This window comes from Boleophthalmus pectinirostris, unplaced genomic scaffold, assembly GCF_026225935.1.
Source record: "Boleophthalmus pectinirostris isolate CB_2022bp ecotype Guang Dong unplaced genomic scaffold, ASM2622593v1 HiC_scaffold_14, whole genome shotgun sequence".
Classification (NCBI taxonomy): Eukaryota; Metazoa; Chordata; class Actinopteri; order Gobiiformes; family Gobiidae; genus Boleophthalmus; species Boleophthalmus pectinirostris.
The window spans coordinates 13,842,320-13,865,679 of NW_026571047.1; the positions used below are offsets into that span (position 1 = coordinate 13,842,320).

The following is a 23,360-nucleotide window of genomic DNA, read 5'->3' on the forward strand; positions in this document are numbered from 1 at the left end:
TGGGCTTAAGCACCGGGACAACAGGAGATCCAGGCGCACACAGCCAATCTCTGAGACACAATGGCCTCTTGTGGTGGACAGGATTTAGAGCACTATGCTGTATTATATTTTGGTTTTAGCAGTAAGCCACCACTGAAAATCATTTTTGATGCAACATTTCCAATGAACTATGTCAGACTTATTTGTAGTTCTGTGTTTTAATTATGTAATTTTTTGTAGTTGTCTGGAGCTTGAAGTACTTCTGTCCTGTGACCAAAAATGTGATGTCAACTAAAAGAGCATACTACAGGCCCCAATCTAGACCAGACGAAGAAAAACATTGGCAAGATACAACCTTTGATTTACAGCTTGTTTTAAGAGCAGTCACCTGCAGTAAACAGGCAGCAGGGTGGTGCAACCAACATTCTACAAAGGAATCCAAGTTGTTGAAGCTGATCAATAAGCTGACAGGTGGTCCTTTAGCAGCAGTGGTCACAGCTCACTGTCCTGACAGCTATAGCAACACTGACCCATTTACTCTTTGATATGTAGGAATCACAACAAATGCCCAAACTATATTGGAGACATGTAAAAGTTTTTTTTCCCCCAATATTATTTCTGCAGATCAACTTGAGATGTATCACATGTAATTATAAGGGGTTATAATTAAGAGGGGTTATGTTGGGAACAGCTAATACCTAAAGGCAAATGATTTGTCTTTTGAAATTTTTAAACTACTTGGGGGTGTACCTTAGGCTGCATGATCAAATATAGTGCAACTATATTGCTTTTTTTATTATTACATTTATTTAATAGTTTAGTTATGATATCAAGCCAAATCTGTGATATGGGTGAAAGGTGGGCGCTGGTTTGCTTGTATGATGACAGAGCATGTTCAAATCACTCACCATGGATTGTATGATTAGTTAATTTACAGTAATAACTCTATTTTCAGATATTTTATTGTGGTACAGTCCTGGGCAGCTAAAGTCAACTCTAGTGCACTGTAAGAGTAAAGATGCCCAAAATGTGTAATGACAAAAAGTGTTCTTTACATTTTACTTCATCCTATTCTATATGGCAATGTTTTGTTGTTCTTTTTATGTATGTATATATTTATAATGTTAAAGTTCTTAAAGAGTTTCTTGCACCTGTTTGGCTGAGGAAAACGTGACTACACTGGCCCCTGTTGCTCCACAATGTCTTCCCAAATTAGGAGTTTGCCTTGTGGAAGTTTTCGCATTTCCAGTCAGCTGCTGCTAAAAACTGCCCAAACCTTTTCATTGATGGTGACAACACTCACCAATATCTGACAAAAGCACTATTTGTGGTGGCACAGTAAAATTTATATCCAAATTGTGTTAAAATAAATGGTTTTAAACAGTGGAATGTTATGTAAAGAACACTGAAACAATATTGCTCTATTTACAACCTGGGCCTCTACTGTCTCATGTACAGAGCTAGCTGAGCAGCACAGGCTGCATCACTTCTTCTTCATCTCAGCTGTTGTACCTCAGAGATTTGGGGCTGTGGTGGGGTCGGCCTGTCAGTCTCTCCTTCACAGCAGAGCACTGACATTTAACTCAATATCCCAGTAGGATAGAGTTACTCCTGTTATGCCTGCATCTTTTGCTTCTATATATTGGTGAAGTTTCAGTAGCATGTGTGTGGGACCACTACTACAACTAAAGCCCTTGAAGAGGGGACCCCCATCACCTCCAACCCCAGTGTGGCGCTAGCATGCCCCACCCTCGTGCCAGACTCCCTCCTCAGCCTGCAAACCCAATCCCTGTTCCCAGCTCTGCACAAGTGTTAAGTACCAAGGGGCTGCAGCTGTACGCACTGCTATCTTATGCAACTAAGTCTGTCTGCTGACTCGCACGGCAGAAGCAAAGTGAGAGGGACAGGGTAACATTTGTCACTAAAAGCTCTCATTTAGTTTGAAACTCTGTATCCAAATGCTAATTGTGTCATTAATAGGGTGACCAGACTTTTAAAATGAAAAACTGGGACACATCCGGGTTGGAATGGTTGGTGTAAATAAAATAGTGAAAACAACGCATAACACTGTCCATTCTTGGCTCAGTCAGAGAAACTTCTGTCAGTGCATTTTTTGCGTTTTGTATGGTAATTTCCAAGCACAGTATTTAGCAAATAAATAAATACATACATAAAAAGGCAATATATTACCCTCTTTATTGTTGGCGGGTACTAAATTCATCAAAAATGGGGAAACCTGGGATATTCCTTGTATAAAACTGGGAGAAATCACTGTGTTTATATAAATTTGCAGGGACAGGGGACATGGCGCTCAACACGGGGATTGTCCTGCATAAATAGGGATGTCTGGTCTCCCTAGTCATTAACAATTAAGTTTTTTGCACAGAAAAAAGTACTAAATTCAATATTACACACAAAGCTTTTAAAAATAAGTCTGGTGATGAAAAAAGTTCATGGAATCAGATAACTGTGGTATAATACAATAAATGATACACAATAGACAGTAAAGTGCATATATAATTACTCTTAGTACTCATTGATGTGCTGTCTATAAGTTACTGGAAAAGACGAGATGACAGGACTGACAGTGAAGACATAATTATAGTGAGCAATAAGGTAGTGGATAAAGCAGGTCCAACGCTGGTGTTAGCGGGGTACTTGTTACAGTATTAGCTAATAGTAATAATAGAAGTGGCAGCTGAGTCTCTGAATCCAGAATTCCTCTTGGTCTATAAATAGAGCAGGTGACACTGTGCTGCAGGGTATGGCACCACGACAGCTTTGCAGCTTTTTAATTTCAGAATGCTACTCCTGGGTTGAGGCGCATAGTGGGGTTTTCCTCTTCTTCACATCTATTGGAGGGTGCATTTAACAGCATCGTGCCATTGGAAAAGGTGTGGACCAATAGGCCCAGAGTTTCCTGGTTGTTCACACCATTCTTTACACTTACACATTTAAGCCACAGGGGAGCCTCAGGAAAGTGAGCCGCTTGGTTAAATGTGGCGTTCCCAGTACCTACAAAGAGTCATTCACTTGGCTGCATGTGCATATGACAGGGCAAATATGTACTGCTAATAATCATCAAGAGGCCAAGAAGTTTGCACTTGTGTCTTATATAATAAATGTGTCCTTATTTAGTTGGTTAAAATGCATGTTACAGGTTAGACTAAGTATTTCCATATACCTAACAAATATATTAACAAGGGCCAAACATTGTCTAAATTGCACAATAGTACAAATTAATACAAATAAATGACAACTATACTTTGTTAACTGAAGGTCTAGATTACTCAAAAAATGTGTCTTGCTCATGCCCCTTCATTTTAGAAGTAATTATGTCTTAGAACTCACTGCCTCTTCCTGTATTTTGTACTTTTCTTCTCAACATTTTCTACAAACTGCCACTTATTTCATGTAAAAAAAAAAAAAAAAAAGTATTTACAACAGGGACTTTCCCACCAAACCAAGTAATAATTAGAAAAATGTTAAAGCCTGCCACATGCATTAAATAGGCTTAGTGATAAAATACCACCAAAAATAAAATTTAGTTTTATTTCTGACAAAACCTCATTTGCAATGTGTTCAACAAAACATCGAGGGCGACATGCTAATTTGGCAGGTCAATGTGTAATATTGAGTTTTCTTCACAATGAGTTTTTCCTTCCTATTTAAAGTGATGCAGAGTATACTTGATACTTCAAGAACAAGGTCACATTGAGTTCTCAAGACACACCAGGCTACAGAAAATTTAGAAACTTAATCCTGAAGAAGCTCCATGTTGAGAATCTGAGACTCCAAGTGACAAATAGCGTTATGAGCAAAGCTGCTATTAAGATGACTGCGGGCCCTCACATAAAACAGCTGAAATCAAGCCATGTAATATGCTACATGTGACCTTCATCAGAGTGTAAAACAAAACAAACTAACAAAAAAACTAAACAAAACAAAAAAATAAAATAATAAAATAAAAAATCAATATTCAACTGATTTAAAAAAAAATCTAAAATATCAATCAGGCTAACCGTGGTGCAGTGAAATACCAACAGCAGGCTGAGGGGAGTAGTGTCTTGAATATAGACGACAGGAAGATGAATGAATGTGAAGACCTGGAGAAATGCCTAAGAAAGAAACTGGATACTTTTTTGACAAATATAGAATAGACCACACCAAAGGGGGATCAATTTTACAGCTCAGCTTTTGTGAACACATATTGAATATTGTACATTGTGACCTAATTTTTATTTACACACTACACGAAGGAATTGCTTTAAACTATTTTGTGTTACATATTGCAGCCTGACCTGCCCTCTTCTCTAGTACTAGAGCACTATAATTTAGTTGGTGGGAAAGGGGTCAGGCATCTACAAGAGCTCAACAGCACCTCCCAGTGGTTGACAAACTCAGCAACAGGGTAGGCTACTTGTGATGATGGGTTTTCATTTTATACTAAGACTAGATTAAATAAATATATATGTAATAAATATAATTATTTTGTTAATGTTTTAGTCTGCTTGCTTTTCAAGTTGGCTTTAAACAGGTACAAAGAAATTGTACAGTTTAAAAATAAATTCCACAGATTTCACTCAGATTTGAAACAATAAATTACAGTTTTAATTTCCTCCACCCTCCCTAAGACCAAGCTCTCTATATGTATTTTTAAGAGTTCTGCTGAACAATTTGTTCATACCCCCCCCCAAAAAGTATACAACAGTCCAATTTATATTAAACATGGCTCCATCTGTGAGTTACCTCCAAAAATATGCACAAATCTACAATCCCCTTTCCCTTGCTGTTTTTAGATGGCGAAACATTGAATTTTCAAAAATTAATTTTCCATTCATAATATGTTGATTTGATGTTTGATTAAAAATACTAGACATCACTTGATTCTCGCTTTATTGGTCAACTTGATGAAAGACTACAAAACGAATTCACAAAAAATCTCTTTCAAGTAATCAAATCTGTACAAACCTAAACTGTATGTTTTAACAGCTCTGGCTCATATGAATCTGAAGTGTAGTGTACATGTGTGTGGGGGCACAGGTCTGTCCTCTGTGGGACTAGATTGGGCAAAAACTGAGCATGCCCCCAGTGCACACATGCACACTCGTGTTAGAGATTTTACAGTACAGAGGACAGGGAAAACAAAAGACTTCCCCTCCTTTATTACACTCACACATTCTGCAGGCAGGTTTTCAATCTCCCAATGTTTCTCAAAGCCTGCCTTTCAGTCACAATTACTACACAGACGCATGTGGTTTCAGCCTTTCCACAGGAAGAGTGGTATAACAGGGAAAGTATAAATTCTCTAATGCTCTCACACAAAATGTACATGTGCACACATGATTTGTAAGCTCACTGGCAGACCACTGTTATCTGCACGCGCACACACTCACATTCAGACCACTTGTAACATTACATGTTTTAAGAAGTACAGATAAAAAAGAAAAAGCCCTGGGTATAGGTTTGATTTCTGGCTGTTTGGTGAAAAAAGGAGATAGAGGTAGAGAGGACAAGAGGGATGGGTCAAGGTTGTGGGCAAACTACTGGTGTCATTTCTTAGCTTTCCTTGGAGGAGTGACTGGGCGCCCAGAGCCCATGCCTCCACCACTCCCATAGAACAGCTTTTTGTCTGCAGGTTTAAGAATCTGCAAGAGGAAGTGCAAAGCAAAGTTTAGCTTCAAAAACATTTTAACATTTTAATCAATGCAATGAAAATGTCAAGAAATAAAGAACAGGTTTTTACTTACCTGGAATGAGCACATGAGTGTCTCATCTACACTCATCATGGCCCCTGCGTTGTCAAACTCTCCGCAGTAGTTTGGGGCAGAGAACAGCGTCACCAGCTGCCTCTTTGCAAAGAATTCATATCCGTCCTCAACAACCTGAAATGACAAGTTCACAAATTGTCAATTACAACTGAACAGTAAAATCATTCAATATATGTTACATAAACATTAAGTTTTCTAAAATAAAAGATCACAGCATGCTAGAACTACATCATCACCGTAATTGTCAACAGTAGCATGGGCTCTTGAAGTGACAAAACTGATACTTTGAGATATATACATTATGATGCTTGCCAGGATCATTATTTTGAGGTAACTATTTCAGTAATAGAATTTTATTTCCTGGAGAAATATTTATGTCTTTTATTTTGTGGAAGCCTGAAGTAAGTAAAATATTAATTAAATAAACAATATCTTGAACAACCTCCCTATCTGTTCATTAGAGAGAACTAACTGTGCTGAAGTGGAAAAAGTATTTTCAGATGTTGATGAAAGATGCTACAGAAAATATCCTGTGAATTCTTATGGATGCTGATCCTGGCAATACCTCAAGTGCTTATTAAAAACCTCGACTTCATCACTGAGGGTAAACAAAAGGTGTATAGTGGTTTTAAACTGCATACTATATGCAAATGTCATAGCAAAGTCCATCCTGGACTTACCTGATGAGCCCGGCAGATGAGGTCCATGTCGTGTTTGTGGAGGAACTTTGTGACGACATCAGCTCCAAAAGTGAAGGATACTCCGCGATCGTTCTCGCCCCAGCCCAGAACATCTTTGTCTGGATCGGCCCAGAGCAGGTCACACAGCAGGCCTTGGTCAGGCACATCGGTGGGACGCATGACTCTCCGCACCTGCTCCATAGACTGAAGATCAGGGGACAGGCCTGCAGAAAATAAGATTAAAAACTCAACTACAACATCAGTGTTTTGGGAGCATGTTTTGTAAGTGATATACTGCAGTCCATTGTTGCAAGTAGTTTGAATAATGTGTTGGAAACTTTAGAACAACAACACTATTTCTAATGCCACTAACAAGATTCCTACAGCAGGATAATCCCAAACCTTTCTCTAAATCAAATCACATACAAAAAAAAAATGGCATAATGAATGAAAATAGATAAATATGAATATAAAATTAAATCTGACAAACACGTGCACTTGAGTAGAAGCCAAATGAGTCAGTTAATGAAATACCTCCATGGCAGCAGAAGATCTTCTCATCAACAATGGCCGCTACAGGCAAACAGTTGAAGCAGTCAGTGAAGGTCTTCCACAGCTTTATGTTATATCGCCTCTTACCTGTTCAAGAGGAGATACTTTGTTACAATCTTATCTCAAAACCATAAAAACCTCAGCTGCTGGCTCAACAAACAGCACTTTACATAACATGGTTCTTGAAATAGCTTGGAAAGGCACAACAGCACATACTGTCTGATCACACTTGTTAGCCTCCAGCCCAATGTGCTGATTTACAGTTAAGCACTATTGTAGCTTTCCTCACCACTGGGCATTAGGTTACTCAACAGCTGATCGTTGAGTACATGCTTTCATTTAGGCAACAAAATTAACAGTTGATGCAACTCAAGGGTTAGGGTGTGTTTAGGGCTGACAGTAGTGTTTGGTGCAATGCCTAGTAATTTTTGTCATCAGACATATCGTATATGTAAATTAGGCCTTAAGAACTTACATTCATCATAGAACCCATATATTCTGTTGATAGATGCGCATTCATGGTTCCCTCTGAGCAGGAAAAAGTTCTCAGGGTATTTGATCTTGTAAGCCAACAACAGGCAGATAGTCTCCAGGGACTGCTTGCCTCTGTCTACATAGTCACCAAGAAACAGGTAGTTGCTCTCAGGTGGAAAGCCCCCATATTCAAAGAGCCTAAGCAGATCATAGTACTGCCCATGAACATCACCTGTAGAAACAAACAGCATTAGAGAAGCTATATCTAGGTACCGGTGTGGTTCATAAATGATGCCAATATTGTGTAAGCGTATGTACACAACAAAGGAAAAGGATGAAGATGGAGGCACAACATCAGCTGACAGGATGAAATTCACACAGTAGTAAGAAGAAAAATACAACAACTTGTTCTCACCACAAATCTTCAAAGGAGCCTCAAGTTCAAGCAGGATTGGCTGACTGAGGAAGATTTCTCTGGATTTGAGACACAGTCCTCGAATTTCATTTTCTGTCAACTGAACATTTTTTCCAGGTCTTGAGCCTTTAACTGAGTGGGAAAAAACAGAGGGTTAGTTCCAAAAAGCATTACATAAAATACAATTTTTGATACATTACAGTAATAAGAATAAGTTTAAGGGAAAAGTAAGAATACATGAAAACTGAAATTAAACAACTGAGAACATCTTAGTATTTTAATTCAGTTATTACATATTATTGCAGGGAATTAGATACAAATTGAATGAAAATCACACTGACAAAAAGTGAAACTTCTGATGAACGGGTATTGTTTATTCATTATCAATTGCATTTTCAATTACCAAACAATTAAGGTGACGTAAAGTGGGTGATCATGGGTTTTGGTGAGAAAAGTGAGGTGCAGGGTTTATTGTTGATAGCAGTATTCCCTGTAGTCCGCTAGTGAAGTTAGCATAAATGGCTAACGTTACCTTGGTAAATAATGAGCTGAAATGCTTACCTTCCAACAGACGCTGTATAATGGAGTCGATGTTTAGTTTATCAGCTTCTGCCATGCTATTGTTGTAATCGTTTTTACGAGATTTTTAAAGAATAAACTCAACTATTACGTTCCGTGTTGCCGTTCAACTAGTTAGTGCGTTAATCGGCTATCGATGGTCAGCTAGCTAGCTAACCTTGGGACAAAAATGGCAACCTCAAAACTGAGGCTGGGTCAAGGACTGTTAAATGTTTGTTGACTAACATGTACTTAAAAATGTCACTAATCGACTAGACCAATGCTGAAAGCTACAACTCTCGAAACCAAACGATTTCTTGTACCAAATCGGTGTCTGCGTAGCAACTAGCACCACGCCATCGACAAAAAGAACCTAGCTTCAGCAACGGTTAGCGGCTGCTCTCACTCGTTTGCAAGCTCTCATTGGCCGTTTCGGTCGATAGGCGTGTTCCTCTGAGCATTACTCTCGCCACTGATTGGACATTTTGAGCGCCTGTCAGGATTTGCTTTTAAATGTAGTAAACAGGATTTTATCTTTATATTTTATCCATGTGATATGCAGTCATTAATATTGTCCTATATAGCGTGCCGTAGCTAAGTTATTTGTGTTTAAGGCACAGCATTTGCTTGTGTTTTATCCATTTTTATCTGTTGTTTGTTGCGCAGTTGAGCTACTCCCCGGAAGTGACCAAACAAAATGAACCGTGGACGTTTTTGGTATGACGCAATGTCGTACAGGCTGGCAGCAGTGTGATTCATTCTGAAGTTTGTAGATGGCATGGCTATTTTGCTAGTTTATTGAAACAAACATGGCAGATATACGGATTTTCGGTGATCATTCTGATTTATGATAGTTGCTGCAATAACATTCGACCATGAAGTTGATCCATAAAGACATTGAAAAAGATAATGCCGGGTGAGTCACTGTGTTGTGCCGATGCTAACTGGCTAAACAGCATGTCCCGTGTTGATAACTGTTTTGTGTCCATATGTGGATTTACCAGACTTTGCGTTTACGTTAAAATGACTTTTAAAAATGCCTGTAACAGCAGTAGAAGTCATTATTATGCAAGTAACGTTAGTATGTATATGTACAGTATCTGCTACTCACCTTACAAACGATATTAAAAGGTCCTGCTAGCTCTAATTTGACTCATAGTATGCTTTTCCAGTCAGGTCACATTGGTGCCTGAGGAGGCTGAGGATATGTGGCACACTTACAACTTGTTACAAGTTGGTGACAGCTTGAGAGCATCCACTATCCGGTAACTACATTGTGACAAATTTTACCAGTCTGCTGCTTTACTTAACAATGGCTCTTGACAACAAAACAAATACTGTATATTTTTCAGAAAGGTTCAGACTGAGTCTACAACTGGGAGTGTGGGCAGTTCCAGAGTAAGAACCACTTTGACTTTATGTGTAGAGACAATTGACTTTGACTCTCAAGCCTGCCAGCTTCGAGTAAAAGGAACCAACTTAGAGGAAAATCAGTACGTCAAGGTGCAATACAAGGACATTATTTAAATTTTATTTCACCGTTACACAATAACAAATTTAAAATTGTGTGTTTTTTTGGCCATCTCTTTCTTGTTCTGTAGATGGGGGCTTACCACACAATTGAACTTGAGCTCAACAGGAAGTTCACTCTTGCCAAAAAAAACTGGGATAGTATTGACCTTGATCGAATTGGTAAATCATATTTTAAGTCTTCTCGTACTGCAAGCTATCAGCAATCCCTTTTGAACATCTTCCCTTGTCTCTAGATCAGGCTTGCGATGTGGCACAGAAGGCAGATGTGGCAGCTGTTGTGATGCAAGAGGGTCTTGCAAACCTTGTCCTGGTGACGCCGGCCATGACTCTGCTCAGAGCTAAAGTGGAGCTCACTATTCCACGCAAAAGGAGGGGCAGCTGCACTCAACATGAGAAGGTATTCTGTTTTAAACAAAACTGTCTTTCACACAGTCACAGTAGAATATTAACATGCTGTCATCTGTATAGGCACTTGAGAGATTTTATGAGGCAGTGATGCAGGCAATTCTTCGCCACATCAATTTTGATGGTGAGCTGTTATTTTATGGTCATTAGCCATTCTTGGAGTCAGATGAATTTGATTATATTTTTTACTCCATACACAGTGGTGAAGTGCATCCTTGTGGGTAGTCCTGGGTTTGTGAAAGACCAGTTTATCACATATCTCTTCAAAGAGGCAGTTCGACAAGACGTTAAGATTCTACTCGAAAACAGGCCAAAATTCATGCTGGTCCATGCTTCATCGGGACATAAGTATTCTCTCAAAGGTCTGAGCTGTTCTGAGATAAAAGAAACATGCGTTTTATTATTTGTGCTTGTGCTAAATGTTCTGCTTTTCCCCAGAAATTCTTTCTGATCCTGCTGTAACAAGTAGACTGTCAGATACAAAAGTAATCCAGATCTAGTAATTTATTCTTTTAGTGAAGGAAGTGTATTTACTGATGTTAATGTCTCCTATAACAGGCTGCTGGAGAAGTGAAGGCCCTGGAGGACTTCTACAAAATGCTTCAACATGAACCAGACAGAGCATTTTATGGGTAAGTGATGCGCAACAGTAAAGTTTGTTCTTTTTCTAAAGTATCAATAAAACTGTCATATTTAAACTATGCTGACAGTGTGGCTCATGTTGAGAGAGCGGCAGACGCATTGGCAATAGATACCCTGCTGATAAGTGATAAGCTGTTCAGGTATGTAAAGATCATTATTACATAATTTGCTAAAATCCATAAATGTTTTCTGTGTTTTTTTTTTTATTTTGTTTTAAGATGGGTCTACAATTAGGTTTTTTGGTTTTTTTTTCATGCTTGAGCAGACATCAGGAGATTGCAACAAGGAGTCGTTATGTGCGACTAGTGGACAGTGTGAGGGACAATGGTGGAAATGTCAGGTAAGTGAAATTGTAACTGAATTTTTAAAATTTGTTTGTAAAATTATATATATATTTTCTGACAGTAGGGATGAAAATCGGTTCAACCTAAAACCAAGTCCAGTCTTCTTTTTGAATTATTTAGTTAACATGTAGATTGTTTATGTTACTACAGAAAATAATGTTTGCGTGTGTAACACTTGCGTTTTGTGATCATGCAGAATATTTTCAAGCCTTCATGTGTCTGGTGAACGTAAGTAAAAATTATGTGCATTTCAAGATAAGTTGTTATTCTTGAGCAACTTTTTTGTCCTAACTGTCCTAACTTCATCTTAACTGTCTTCGCTTACAGAACTGACTCAGTTGAGTGGAGTAGCAGCCATCTTGCGATTTCCCATTGCAGATCTTTCTGAGCCTGAGGATGACAGCAGTTCTGATGACGACTAAGAACAAAAACTAGAGGGGACAGTACAGACAAGAAAAAACTATAATGATCAAAGTAGTTTGATGCAAAATACTAAAGCAACAGAGAAATGGCCAAAAGTATTTTGCACTATGTCCCTTGTCTTAATGCCACACCATGTATTAATTTTTCATGCAGGTTTTGGTTTTGGTGTTCACCGTCTACATAAAACACGCCTCATTTAGTAAAAACAATGTAAATATACTGTACCATTTGACCCTAAATCAATTAAATCACAAAAGTTTTCAACCAGCTTTTTTATTCTTCTTTTAGTCTTAATGCTTAACAATTAAATACAAGAAAATATGCGAAATATAAAAATATATTTTAATAAATATTGTATCTTAAATAACATTTATAAACCTATTTTGGTCATGGGCTTTTTCTGACCCAAAACTACTGCATTTGAATAAACTAAGTCAAGTATTATCAGGATATGTTTTTGAAATCCCCCAACTTCATTCCTTCCTAGTTCCCTGGCAAAATATAGTAGCAGAAACTTATCATGTCCACTGTTACATTCATTGTCGTTTTCTATTTAAAAAGATTTATCATACATTAGTATAGTATGCACTTAGCTTTACTCAGTAGGACACTGGTAGCTCTTAATCCAGGCTAAATCTTCAAGTGTGCCCCAGTGAAGGTAAATGATAGAACATATGACCATGACGTGCATTATCTGGTGACTGTTGCCCCAGTTATCAAACAGGCCTGGGCTGAAGCGTTCTGGGATCTGAATAATATTGACCACACCTCCTAGCACAGCCAAGGAGTCCATGATCACAAAGAGGCGCATAGAGTTAGGGCTGCCCACACCACTGCCGTACACCCGAAACAAAAAGAGGCCAAAGCGGAACAGGGCCTGCCATACAAAGGCCTTGAGGCGCAAGACATTGGTGCGTGCAGTAGTGGCACAGTAGATCCCATAAGCAGACAGTAAGATGTAGATCAAGAGGGCGGCCTGCTGCAGGCGGGGGTAGCAAAGGAGAGTGATGTGGATGATGGGAAGTGCACCTGATGACCAAAAGAAATAAATATATTAGCAAGTACATTAACAAACATTAAAGTATGTTGACCCTATAATGCATTTATTATAATCATATTTAGTATGATGATAAATATATTTGAATTATGCATGCTAGCTACACTGAACAAGGAATCATGATCTGTGACAGTCCCCTCAGCTGTTTTTTTCATCAAAGTGGAACAAAACAATCCAGTTTAAGCATAGGGGCACAATAACATGTACTTGTTTTTCAAGGGAGCACCACTTATTTTCTAATTTACCATCGTAGTAAAGTTGTGTAGTCTAGACTCGTCAAGCAGTCGTGCCATCCCATTTTTATAATAATGTATTACAACCTGGAGAATTATTTTATTGAGATCACTCTGGTTTATAGTTGTATTCTTTCCATGTTTCAAGGTGATGTAACTTTCTTTACTATCCTTGCCTAAAGCTTGTGTCAAACAGACCTACCCAGTGTATTCACCAAGCAGACCCCAAACATGTCCAGGGAAAGAAGAGTGTCATACACCTGCTCTCCCCCAATGTGGTTCATGAACACATGGTACAGCACTGAGCCAATGGTGGGGCTGAGGCAGGCCAGATAGTGCGCTACACACAGCCAGGTGCAGTCCACCTCCATCCAGGGAATACTGAATGGCAGCAGCACCAAGAACAGGAAGAATGGGATACCTGTACACCAAAAAACAAATTATTTAAAGTAGATGCAGGTGCCAAATGCTTCCATCCCTCTCTTCCCCTTAGTAATGGTGTTAACCTTAATCAACTTGTGCTAGAATGCATAATGGACTAATCACCTTTGTAAAGTTCAAGGCTGTGCAGGTTCCAAGTAGCACATGTAACACATTGTCTGCTTATGAATGCCCACAAAAAAATTACCTGTATGTGCATAAAAAACAACCTTCATATTGTTTAATTTTGTAGCATGACAGGCATGTTTGCATGTAGATGAAAAGTGTCAGTGAAGCTTGTTAAAGACCCAGCTAAGAGGGGGATATTTAGAGGAGGAGGATTCCCAGGGCAGATTACAGCTAATGCCCCATATCCTCATTATACTCTGGGGCAGGTATGCTGTTGGTAAGTGGCTAAGTGAGAGTCTTTTAAGTTTTGTGTTTTATCATAACTAGTAGGGCTGTAATAATATCCAAATGTCACAGCATGGCATTATCACAGTATTAATCCATTGGCTTGTTTACTAATGTGTGGAGAAGTAACAAGTAATATTTATGATTTTTTCCTCTGTAAACTTTGATCTGTTGTTGTGTATTGTGATACAAATTACCATGTTATACTTCTGTTGTACTTCTATACTTCTGATAAGTTTACACTATATGTGTTTTGAAACCATGTCGTCATAAGAGCGTCTGGAGTTAAAAAAGGAGTGTATCTCACATACCATGGGTGTAAATGTTCCCCAGCTCATTGTGCATGTAGAAGAGGCTCCTGAGACATTCCTGTGCAGTGGACACTGGCCGGTAACCCGTCAACACGAACTTGTTGAACTGAAGATGAGTGGGAGTTTTGGCCAACTCCAAGAGCCGTGGTCCTTTGTAAAGCATGACTTTGTCTTCCCCCCTTTGCAGTGACAAGCTGAGGTCCATAAGATCACATCCTCCAAAAGGAAGCACTCATGACTGTACATACAATCATGACTATTGCAGATTCCTGTACCATAGAGGCATCCCTGGACAGGTATAGTTCAGAGTAGACCACCTCTGTTGAGCTGGCTAAGTGGCATGCTTTCAGAAGGGCCAATCAGCATGGGGCTCTTACACTCAGGGATAATGCTGGGTAATCCTCACAAGCAGCCGCGTGCACATGTCATGACGTGCTGTAACTGACCCTAACCCTTAACTTCATGGTCAAGTTTTAAGCATACTGTATTTTCTTAAAATTACAACTACACTCCATGTATTTTCCATGACTTTTGAGCATAAAACAAATGCACAAAAAGCAACAGAAATAAGTGAGCAATAGTTGTTCTGAACTAGGGAGGTATTTATTTGTATCAATAAAACTGTACAGTATTACACAGAATGCCAGGGGATTTTGAAATCTCACATGTAAAATAAATTAGACTTGAACCTGTTGTATAAAACAATTGACCACAATTAACAAATATTTTCCATGTACACTGAAACATTAAGTGCAAGACAATAGAAATTTAGAAATATACATTGAACTCTGAAAACAGACTTAAAATGTTTTAAACTTTTGATTTATACAAAACAAGCTCAACACAAACAATATTTTTTTTTTTTTACAAACTCAGGAACATGACATTTCAGATGTTAACCTGGAAAAAGAGAGAAAACATTTTATTGCTATGATATGGTTATTAAAAGGGTTCAGTTCATAGATTTATACCTTTGTAGCCACTGTTTCCATTCGCATTCCCAAAAAAGCCATTCAGATCATATTTGCCATCATTTCCCCCTGAAAGAAAAAAACACTGACTTGAGTGTCACATTGTTACCAGATATTACCAAATGTTTAGTCATCTGATAACCATAGAGTACCTGACCATACATTTCTTGGTGTAACTCTCTATCACAAACTTTGTTGGGAACCTGACATTGATAAAATTAAAACTAAAATAGCAAATGTTATAGCCTTGATGAACAAATCTAAAATTCTCCTAAATAAAAAAGCCCTGTATACAATCTACTGTACTCTTATTTAAGTTACTGTGTAGAGGTCTGGGGAAATTCTTATGAAAGTAACACAGACTTATTGTTTAAATTACAAAGAAAAAGCAATACGAATAACTCACTTGGTCGGATATAGAGAACATACAAATGCATTTTTTTGCCAAAGATACTGAAAGTTGGGGACCTGGTAAAATTTAAAACATGGCAAATCTTATTTAAAGTGAAACTCAACATGCTCCCAGATAACATTCAAAACTGTTCTACACTAATGAATTCAAATACAACCTGACAGGTCAAATGAATTTTAAAAAACAATTCACTCCAACCACTCTCAAAGAAAAAAAAATCCTTACATTCTTCATTCTCATTTTGCTTATTTTGATACGACCATAAACAATAAACTTCGTGCCTTCTTTATCATTATTAGTAGTTTGTACAACCATAATACAGTACAATCCAAACAAAATGTGTTTAAAATTATATATAATTATATATTATATATATTATATGCATAGTACATAATTTATTTTGCTATATGTAAATATTTGTAAAGTTTTGTCATCAATATACAGCAACCATTTATTTTATTTTATTTTTTTGAAACTATGTACTGAATAGGGGTGTGTTAGTCTAAGTTTTTTTCTTCTTTCCACTCCTTTTCAAGAAATGTGCTTTTCTGTTGTTTATAATGTATATGTAGTATGTATATGATTATTGTTTCTCTCAAATCTTCATCTCTTACCTTGTGGGTGGAAATGCAGTTTGAGTTGCTGTTGGATGTGAATCTGTTGTGGCATTTGCTGCACATCATCAGTTTGCTCCAGTCCCTGAGAGGCAACCTGGGACTCTGTGACAGGAGCAGAATCAACAGTGTCTTTAGCCCCTCCATAAGCAGTGACAGCAGCGTCTACAGGCAGGTAGGACACAGCAGAGGGGTAGGGCACAGAGGGCTGAGAGGTGGGAGCAGCAGGGAGCGCAACTACTATAGGCAGCAGAATAGAGCTTGTTATTGCTTAAGCTTCAGGCAGCTCATTTATATTGCATTTTATAGATTTTACCTTCTGGCTGCACTTGTCCACTAATGTAGCCCACATTATCTGAAAAAATAGTCAGTTACACAATTGAAAACTAATGTTTAGCAGTGATAGAAGTGTGTGCACCTACCAAATCTGTCCACGGAGGCTCCTTCTACTGCAGCAGCTGGGGTTGGGCTTTCTCCTTTTACTGTGTGTGTGTGTATATGTATATATATATATATATATATATATATATATATATATATATATATATATATATATATATATATATATAATATATATATATATATATAAATATAAAATAAAATAAAAAATGAACATGATTAGGATTAAGTCCAGAGTTTAAGTCCAGAGTTGTGTGCAATAAAAGCATGTGTATTTTCCAACCGTAGGACTTAGCACCCGTAGCTGATTCAACCGGTAAGGAGTCATAAGGTAGACTAGCTTCCTCTGTTTAAAAAAACAAACTTGAAATTATTCTTTAATTCTGTTTGAATAGACTTCAACAGGAGTAATATGGAAATACCAGATCTGACAGTAGATGTCTCAAGGTGTTGAGATTTATATCCATTCTGGGCCCCTTGAAAGAAATTAATGCAAATTAGAACCAAAATAAAATTAGCATGACTTGCAATAAAAACAGTTTTGTACCATATTTCCCTGAAGACTTTGCAACACCTCCAGCTCCAAAGGCTTGCGGTGTATATGGTATTTGGCTGCCACCTAAATCTAAAATCAGCCATTTTTAACAGTTAAATTTGAATTTTGTACAGTGTTTTACTTATTAAAATGTTATTTACTGTCATATTGTCCAGTTGCCTTCCCACTCTGTCCCATAGCTGCAGATTCGGGCTGATAGGCTGAGCCTGTCAATATTCACATCGTTTACACATGTCTTCACCTGTTCACACTACACTATATACTAGAAAAAAATGATTTACCATGTTTGCTTGTAGATTTGACTTTGGGATTCTGTCTAGCAGTTTGGATTTCATAAGGCATTCTGCCATAGCCTGTAGAGAAATATACCATCTCATGTCCTACATGAATATTAATGCAAGAGTAACCAAAGTATTACAGACCATATTTGCCAGGTGTGTTAGCGGCATTGCCGAGGTTCAGATGCTGTTGTCCATTGGCTGATCCTTTAAGACCAGAGAGATGTGTTACTTACAGCATAAAGAAAACAAAATGAACTCACTAAATACATTTACCATATTTTCCAGACTTTCCTCTGGTGGCTGGTCCATATGAGCCACCACTGGCACTACCTATGAGCAGCAAAGCACACTGTCTGTTACACACATAGAATTAAAGTAAATTCCTTTAAATGTAAAGAACAAACCATATTTTCCAGCTCCATTAGCAGCTGAAGGATTGCCCCCAAACTGCAAGCCACCAATTCCTGCACAAAATTATAAAAATTAGCCAATAGTTGAGTTATGGGGGGAACGCCAGTAGGATTGCTCACAAGTTCCACTATATGCACCCAAATCGCCTACTGTTTTAAAAATCAGATTTAAAACTATATGATCTGATAAACTGGAAAACAGCTCACATAATATTCAGGGCTTCTATTAACTGTTCTAGCTAATTTATATAATCAATTTCAAAATCAGGATTGAATTGGAGTATGGGGTCCAGGGCTCTTTGCTAAGGGCTGTCCGGTCCCTGTATGACTGGAGCAGGACTTGTGTTCGCATTGCCGGCAGTAAGTCAGACCTGTTCCTTATGCATGTTGGACTCCGCCAGGGCCGCCCCTGTCACCGGTTCTGTTCATTGTATTTATGGACAGAATTTCCAGGCACAGTCAGGGGCCAGAGGGGGTCCGGTTTGGGGACCACAGGATCTCATCTCTGCTGTTTGCAGATGATGTTGTCCTGTTGGCTTCATCAGGCCAGGACCTGCAATGTGCACTGGGGTGGTTTGCAGTCGCGTGTGAAGCGGCTGAGATGAGAATCAACTCTTCCACGTGCGAGGCCGTGGTTCTCAACCGGAAAAAGGTGGCTTGCCCTCTCCGGGTGGGTGGAAAGTCTCTACCTCAAGTGGAGGAGTTCAAGTATCTCGGGGTCTTGTTCACGAGTGAGGGGAGGATGGAGCGTGAGATTGACAGGCGGATCGGTGCAGCGTCTGCAGTGATGCGGTCGCTGTATCGGACCGTTGTGATGAAGAGGGAGCTGAGTCGAAAGGCGAAGCTCTCGATTTACCGGTCAATCTCTGTTCCTACTCTCACCTATGGTCATGAGCTCTGGGTAATGACCGAAAGGACAAGATCGCGGATACAAGCGCTCGAAATGAGTTTCCTCCGGAGGGTGGCTGGGCGCTCCCTTAGAGATAGGGTGAGGAGCTCAGTCATACGGGAGGAGGTCGGAGTAGAGCCGCTGCTCCTTCACTTCAAGAGGAACCAGTTGAGGTGGCTCAGGCATCTGTTCCGGATGCCTCCTGGGTGCCTCCCTCGGGAGGTGTTCCGGGCATGTCCCACCGGGACTATGTCTCTCTGCTGGCTTGGGAACGCCTCTGGGTCCCCCTGGAGGAACTGGAGGACGTGTCTGGGGTGAAGGAAGTCTGGGAGTCCCTGCTTAGACTGCTGCCCCCATGACCCAGCCCCGGATAAGCGGAAGAAAATGGATGGATGGAATTTCAAAATCAAGATGCTCATCATAACTATGAACTTACAGGTAATAAAAAGTTATATCAACCTAAATTCAGAACTACTTTAAAATCAATATTCATCTCAGTGCATGAAGTTAGTCTATGGAATAGGTTAAAATAAGACATTTCTGGGGACTTGGTTCAGCTTAAATAGGTATTTAAAAGAGAAATGAGGAGGAAAATACTTGGAGAAGTGAGTGATGCCCTCAGAGCACAAAGCTTAATGTTAGAGGAGGGGAGATGTAGAGTCAGAGTGTGCTGGGCCACTGTCTTGTCTGGATGAGTGTCTGAATGTATTTTGTCTGTCATGTATTAGTATTGTAGAATTGAATTGTTGAAGTGTTGTTGTGTGCATGTGCTTGTGCGTGTTTGAAGTGTGGGAGGAGACTGGAAATGTAAAAGTTTTGCTTCATCCATCCCTTTTCAAAGCATGCATGTGTGTATTTGTGTCTGATTGATTGATTGCATTTATATAGCGCCTTTCACGATACCCAAAGCGCTTTACAGTTAATTATTCAGTCACTCCACACTCAGTGGTGATAAGCTACTGTTGTAGCCACAGCTGCCCTGGGGCAGACTGATGGAAGTGAGGCTGCCAATCTGCGCCATCGGCCCCTCCGACCACCACCATCACTCACGCACACACCACTTTCATACTAGGCAATGTGGGTGAAGTGTCTTGCCTAAGGACACAACGAGTTTTTTGCCACTGGCGCCCCACTGTGGCACCTGGAATTCCTAGTGGTCTCCCATCCAAGTACTACCCAGCCTGCTTAGCTTCTGAGATCTGACAGGATCAGGCTTTGACAAGTTATCTTGCTTTTAACAAGTTATCTTGTTATGTAATGTGCAGGTTTGAAATAAATATTCACACTATAGGATAATGGCAGATGTGATGAAACATTTATAATTTAGGATCATTTTTTTGTAGAATAGTGTACTCACCAAATTTGGGGTTTTGGGGCAAACCACCCATTCCTAAAATGGAAACAATATTTCCACTGAACTGTTTTAAAAATTACAGTAAATTATTCACCATAACATTAGTTAGTACTTACCACCGTATGCACTGCCTACTTTTCCATAACCTGCAGCTTGGGGTTGAAATCTGTTTATTCCTGAAGGAAAACCAGTTATATCTCTCATAATCACATTACACACATTACAGATAATTAATCCAAATATATTATACCATCAATTCCACCAGGAACCAGCAATTCTCCAGTATATGGGCTGGGTTTAGACGCCATACCAGACTTGCCTTGAACAGAAGGAACACCTTGGCCTTGAAGACCTTTAAAAAATTAAAGATTAATTTATTCATATTATAACCTGCATAAAATGAAAAACTTGAAACCTAAACTTACTTGCATAATCAGGCTGTACCCCACCAACATTTCCTGAGGAAAAAATAACAAAGAATGCAATCAGCTATTTGCAAAATTTACGTTTGCCTGATTAGACTATACACCTGTAACTACCTGATTGAGACTTTCCAGCATCACCTGTGGAAAACATATGATTTATTTATATATATATATATATATATATATATATATATATATATATATATATATATATATATATATATATATATATATATATATATATATATATAGTTTATATATATGATAATGTAGTCACAAGAGAATTGGGTAAAAACACATATTACTACCATATCCAGCCCCAAGATAAGATCCCTGACCATATCCTGGAAACACAAATAAATTTAGGACAACCTCATTTATTTATATACAATTATTCGACAAATAAATTACCAGGTTTCCCTCCATATGGATAACCAAGACCTGCAGGAACACTTATTAGTGTGTTTCAAAAACTTACATAAAAAACTTGCATAAAATATATATATATATATATATAAAATATATATAAAATTCTTCCCAGAATAACTTATTAAATCATACCAGCTCCAAATCCATTGTTCTGTCCAGTACCAGCATAAGCCCTTGTACCCTGGCCTGTGGAGGACGAAGAAAGACATGAAATCAAGATTTACAATTAAAACCACTGAACGTTTCGTTCACTTACTTGGTGTGGCTCCTCCATTTGAATAGCCTCCAGCAGCTGCTCCAAACCCTGTAAATAAAATAAAATAAAAATCACAGTGTGTTCTTAAAGCAACATGCACAACATCATTGATACCAACCATTTGTTTTGGAGCTGTATCCACTAGGACCAGCAACACCTGCTCCATAACCTACAGGTGACAGTTATGCATTATAACTGTATAAGTATTAAAGCAAAAGCCAAAACACCTTTGGCGTACCTTTGGTGTGTGGTGAGGATCCAGCTCCCGCATAAGTGCCATATTCTGAGATTACAGAGAAAAAACATTATTGATATTGTCATTATTTTGTATCATTTTTGAACCAGTTTTAGTGCCTCCCATTTACCAGGTCTGGGTATTTTCATCCACTGTCCGTTGGGAACACCTGAGGGCCCACAGTCTGACAAAAAACATTAACTATTAGCACACAGTCAAAATATTGATAAAGCAGAGTGGGCAGCTGCCTGTTTAAAAGCTCAAACACATACTATCAACACAAGATTGAAATTATTACAACACAAATGACTAATGAGGACATGCATAACCCCTGAAAAACTTAGTAAATGGTCCCCAGGCATTCCAGACACTTGTATTAGGTGCCTTTCTCGGCAAAACTGTGTGTCCTAGGAATATACTCGGACAACTTTACAATCAGCTCTAAAAGTAAGACTCTGATCAACTTTGGCCTCCTGCAGGCCAGGAGGATGGTTGCTTTGTCATGGAAAGGGACTGACGTTTCTTCTGAACAGTTCTGGATAAGAGAAATGACTTTGTGAGTTACACTGGAAAAGCTGACCTATATCATTAGATGTAAAGCACAAGAATTTGAAGAAGTATGGACACCCTTAATGGTCTTTCTCAGGAAACTAGGAAAGAGTGTGACAATTATTATTATTACCTCCGCCGAGGAGGTTATGTTTTTGCCGGCGTTTGTTTGTTTGTTTGTTTGTCTGTTAGCAACATAACTCAAAAAGTTATGGACCGATTTTGATGAAATTTTCAGGATTTGTTGGAAATGTGAAAAGGAAGAACTCATTTCATTTTGGGGGTGATCCGGAAGAAATCCTGGATTCTGGATCACTTTGAAATTTTAGTTAACATTGTGGTAAATGGGGCCAAAAATTTTGTTTCTCAATATCTCGGTTAATTATTGACCAAACCCCATGAAATTTGACTCAGGGATGGACAATGGGATCCTCTTTCATATTCCAAATTGAAAGATACGAGACAAATATTTATGGAAAACACAATTAATATGAGGGGGACTGTAGTCCTTGGCGGAGGTCTGCGCTCTCTGAGTGCTTTTCTAGTTCTTTATTTATTTATTCTTTTATTACTTTATTTTTGTTATTTTTTTTACTTTAAAATTCAATAATAACAATAATAACAATAACAATAACAATAATAATAATATGTTATTATTATTATTATTTCTTAATATTTTATGTTTATATGCGTGTGTGTGTGTGTGTGTGTGTATGTGTAGTGTGTGTGTGTGTATGTGTAGGTGTGTGTGTATGTATGTATATATATATATATATATATATATATATATATATATATATATATATATATATATATATATAGACACATATATACCACTTGCTGTACAATTATAAATCTCTCAATTGAAAACCCATAAAAAACACTGTAAAAACAAAAACTATTAGCACACAATCAGTGCAACTCAGATATAAAATATAATCCAGAGGTATACCAGGTGGCACTGCTCCTTGCCCTTTTGTTGTCATTCCTCCAGCTCCTGAAATTTAAGAACACATTTAGGATTAAAATGTTTAAGTGACTTGAGAGGCCAAGGTCAGTGGATTAAAAATCACACCATGCGTAACATGCTCCATTAAGTAAACTCCCAAGAGCACAGAGACAGATTTTTGATCTATATATAATAAAAACGGCTTTAGTCTATAAAACAGCATTCCAGTTTGTTTGCATCTGATCCATATCTAATTACCAATTTTAAACTGCACAACTCAGACAAAAGCTCTCCTAATGCAGGCAACAGCATGCAACACAATGGCAATACAAAGTCACCACAACAAGACCCATAGAGACTTCAGTCTAATGTTATTATCAGGAGACAGATATCTGCATGCACATCCAGCCTCAGTAGAAA

The 23,360-nt window shown here is 38.4% G+C and overlaps 4 protein-coding genes across 5 annotated transcripts; 1 reads left to right on the forward strand and 3 right to left on the reverse strand.

Moving 5' to 3' along the window:
- Positions 1-4,858: 4,858 nt before the first annotated feature.
- LOC110171048 (serine/threonine-protein phosphatase alpha-2 isoform-like) lies at positions 4,859-8,845 on the reverse strand. The gene is made up of 7 exons (XM_020936733.2): positions 8,433-8,845; positions 7,872-8,003; positions 7,458-7,688; positions 6,965-7,069; positions 6,431-6,654; positions 5,730-5,864; positions 4,859-5,627 (listed from the first exon to the last, which is right to left on the reverse strand). The coding sequence occupies exons 1-7, from the start codon at positions 8,485-8,487 to the stop codon at positions 5,532-5,534; spliced, it is 978 nt and encodes a 325-aa protein (XP_020792392.1). The 5' UTR covers positions 8,488-8,845; the 3' UTR covers positions 4,859-5,531.
- A 279-nt stretch (positions 8,846-9,124) lies between these two features.
- Positions 9,125-12,040, forward strand: pelo (pelota mRNA surveillance and ribosome rescue factor). Its single transcript, XM_020936732.2, has 13 exons — positions 9,125-9,345; positions 9,602-9,694; positions 9,782-9,932; positions 10,031-10,121; positions 10,196-10,359; positions 10,431-10,491; positions 10,568-10,729; positions 10,806-10,852; positions 10,926-10,999; positions 11,078-11,149; positions 11,275-11,349; positions 11,550-11,581; positions 11,681-12,040. The coding sequence occupies exons 1-13, from the start codon at positions 9,305-9,307 to the stop codon at positions 11,773-11,775; spliced, it is 1,158 nt and encodes a 385-aa protein (XP_020792391.1). The 5' UTR covers positions 9,125-9,304; the 3' UTR covers positions 11,776-12,040.
- Positions 12,041-12,371: 331 nt separating this feature from the next.
- On the reverse strand, positions 12,372-14,416 carry paqr4b (progestin and adipoQ receptor family member IVb). The gene is made up of 3 exons (XM_055150538.1): positions 14,212-14,416; positions 13,269-13,487; positions 12,372-12,805 (listed from the first exon to the last, which is right to left on the reverse strand). Exons 1-3 carry the CDS (start codon positions 14,414-14,416, stop codon positions 12,372-12,374), a joined length of 858 nt encoding a protein of 285 aa, XP_055006513.1.
- A 72-nt stretch (positions 14,417-14,488) lies between these two features.
- LOC129407873 (spidroin-2-like) lies at positions 14,489-22,984 on the reverse strand. Of its 2 annotated transcripts, XM_055150346.1 has the most exons (26): positions 22,944-22,984; positions 21,573-21,626; positions 21,446-21,490; positions 21,326-21,376; positions 21,208-21,255; positions 21,084-21,137; positions 20,934-20,963; positions 20,831-20,866; positions 20,637-20,660; positions 20,523-20,555; positions 20,348-20,449; positions 20,214-20,273; positions 20,101-20,133; positions 17,849-17,908; positions 17,718-17,774; positions 17,586-17,648; positions 17,445-17,516; positions 17,304-17,369; positions 17,155-17,232; positions 17,030-17,083; positions 16,891-16,953; positions 16,631-16,690; positions 16,525-16,563; positions 16,209-16,448; positions 15,183-15,251; positions 14,489-15,111 (listed from the first exon to the last, which is right to left on the reverse strand). In XM_055150346.1, exons 1-26 carry the CDS (start codon positions 22,975-22,977, stop codon positions 15,107-15,109), a joined length of 1,530 nt encoding a protein of 509 aa, XP_055006321.1. In that variant the 5' UTR covers positions 22,978-22,984; the 3' UTR covers positions 14,489-15,106. The 2 variants fall into 2 exon arrangements, with proteins under 2 accessions (XP_055006321.1, XP_055006322.1); XM_055150347.1 differs by having other exon boundaries at positions 14,489-15,251; positions 16,209-16,313.
- Positions 22,985-23,360: the final 376 nt, after the last annotated feature.

Excerpts from the sequence above, each read along its gene's own strand:
- LOC110171048 (XM_020936733.2), bottom strand. The coding sequence starts at position 8,487 with ATGGCAGAAGCTGATAAACTAAACATCGACTCCATTATACAGCGTCTG. Across the intron at positions 7,070-7,457 it reads ATATGGGTTCTATGATGAAT|GTAAGAGGCGATATAACATA; the intron begins GTAAGTTCTTAA and ends CCTCTTGAACAG. Across the intron at positions 6,655-6,964 it reads GATCTTCTGCTGCCATGGAG|GCCTGTCCCCTGATCTTCAG; the intron begins GTATTTCATTAA and ends TATTTTCTGCAG.
- pelo (XM_020936732.2), top strand. The coding sequence starts at position 9,305 with ATGAAGTTGATCCATAAAGACATTGAAAAAGATAATGCCGG. Across the intron at positions 9,695-9,781 it reads TTGAGAGCATCCACTATCCG|AAAGGTTCAGACTGAGTCTA; the intron begins GTAACTACATTG and ends TATATTTTTCAG. Across the intron at positions 9,933-10,030 it reads AGGAAAATCAGTACGTCAAG|ATGGGGGCTTACCACACAAT; the intron begins GTGCAATACAAG and ends CTTGTTCTGTAG.
- paqr4b (XM_055150538.1), bottom strand. The coding sequence starts at position 14,416 with ATGGACCTCAGCTTGTCACTGCAAAGGGGGGAAGACAAAGTCATGCTT. Across the intron at positions 13,488-14,211 it reads GGGGAACATTTACACCCATG|GTATCCCATTCTTCCTGTTC; the intron begins GTATGTGAGATA and ends TTTGGTGTACAG. Across the intron at positions 12,806-13,268 it reads CTGCTTGGTGAATACACTGG|GTGCACTTCCCATCATCCAC; the intron begins GTAGGTCTGTTT and ends TTTGGTCATCAG.
- LOC129407873 (XM_055150346.1), bottom strand. The coding sequence starts at position 22,977 with ATGACAACAAAAGGGCAAGGAGCAGTGCCACCTG. Across the intron at positions 20,274-20,347 it reads GGTTCCTGGTGGAATTGATG|GAATAAACAGATTTCAACCC; the intron begins GTATAATATATT and ends GTTTTCCTTCAG. Across the intron at positions 15,252-16,208 it reads ACTGCATTTCCACCCACAAG|GGGGAAATGATGGCAAATAT; the intron begins GTAAGAGATGAA and ends TTTTTCTTTCAG.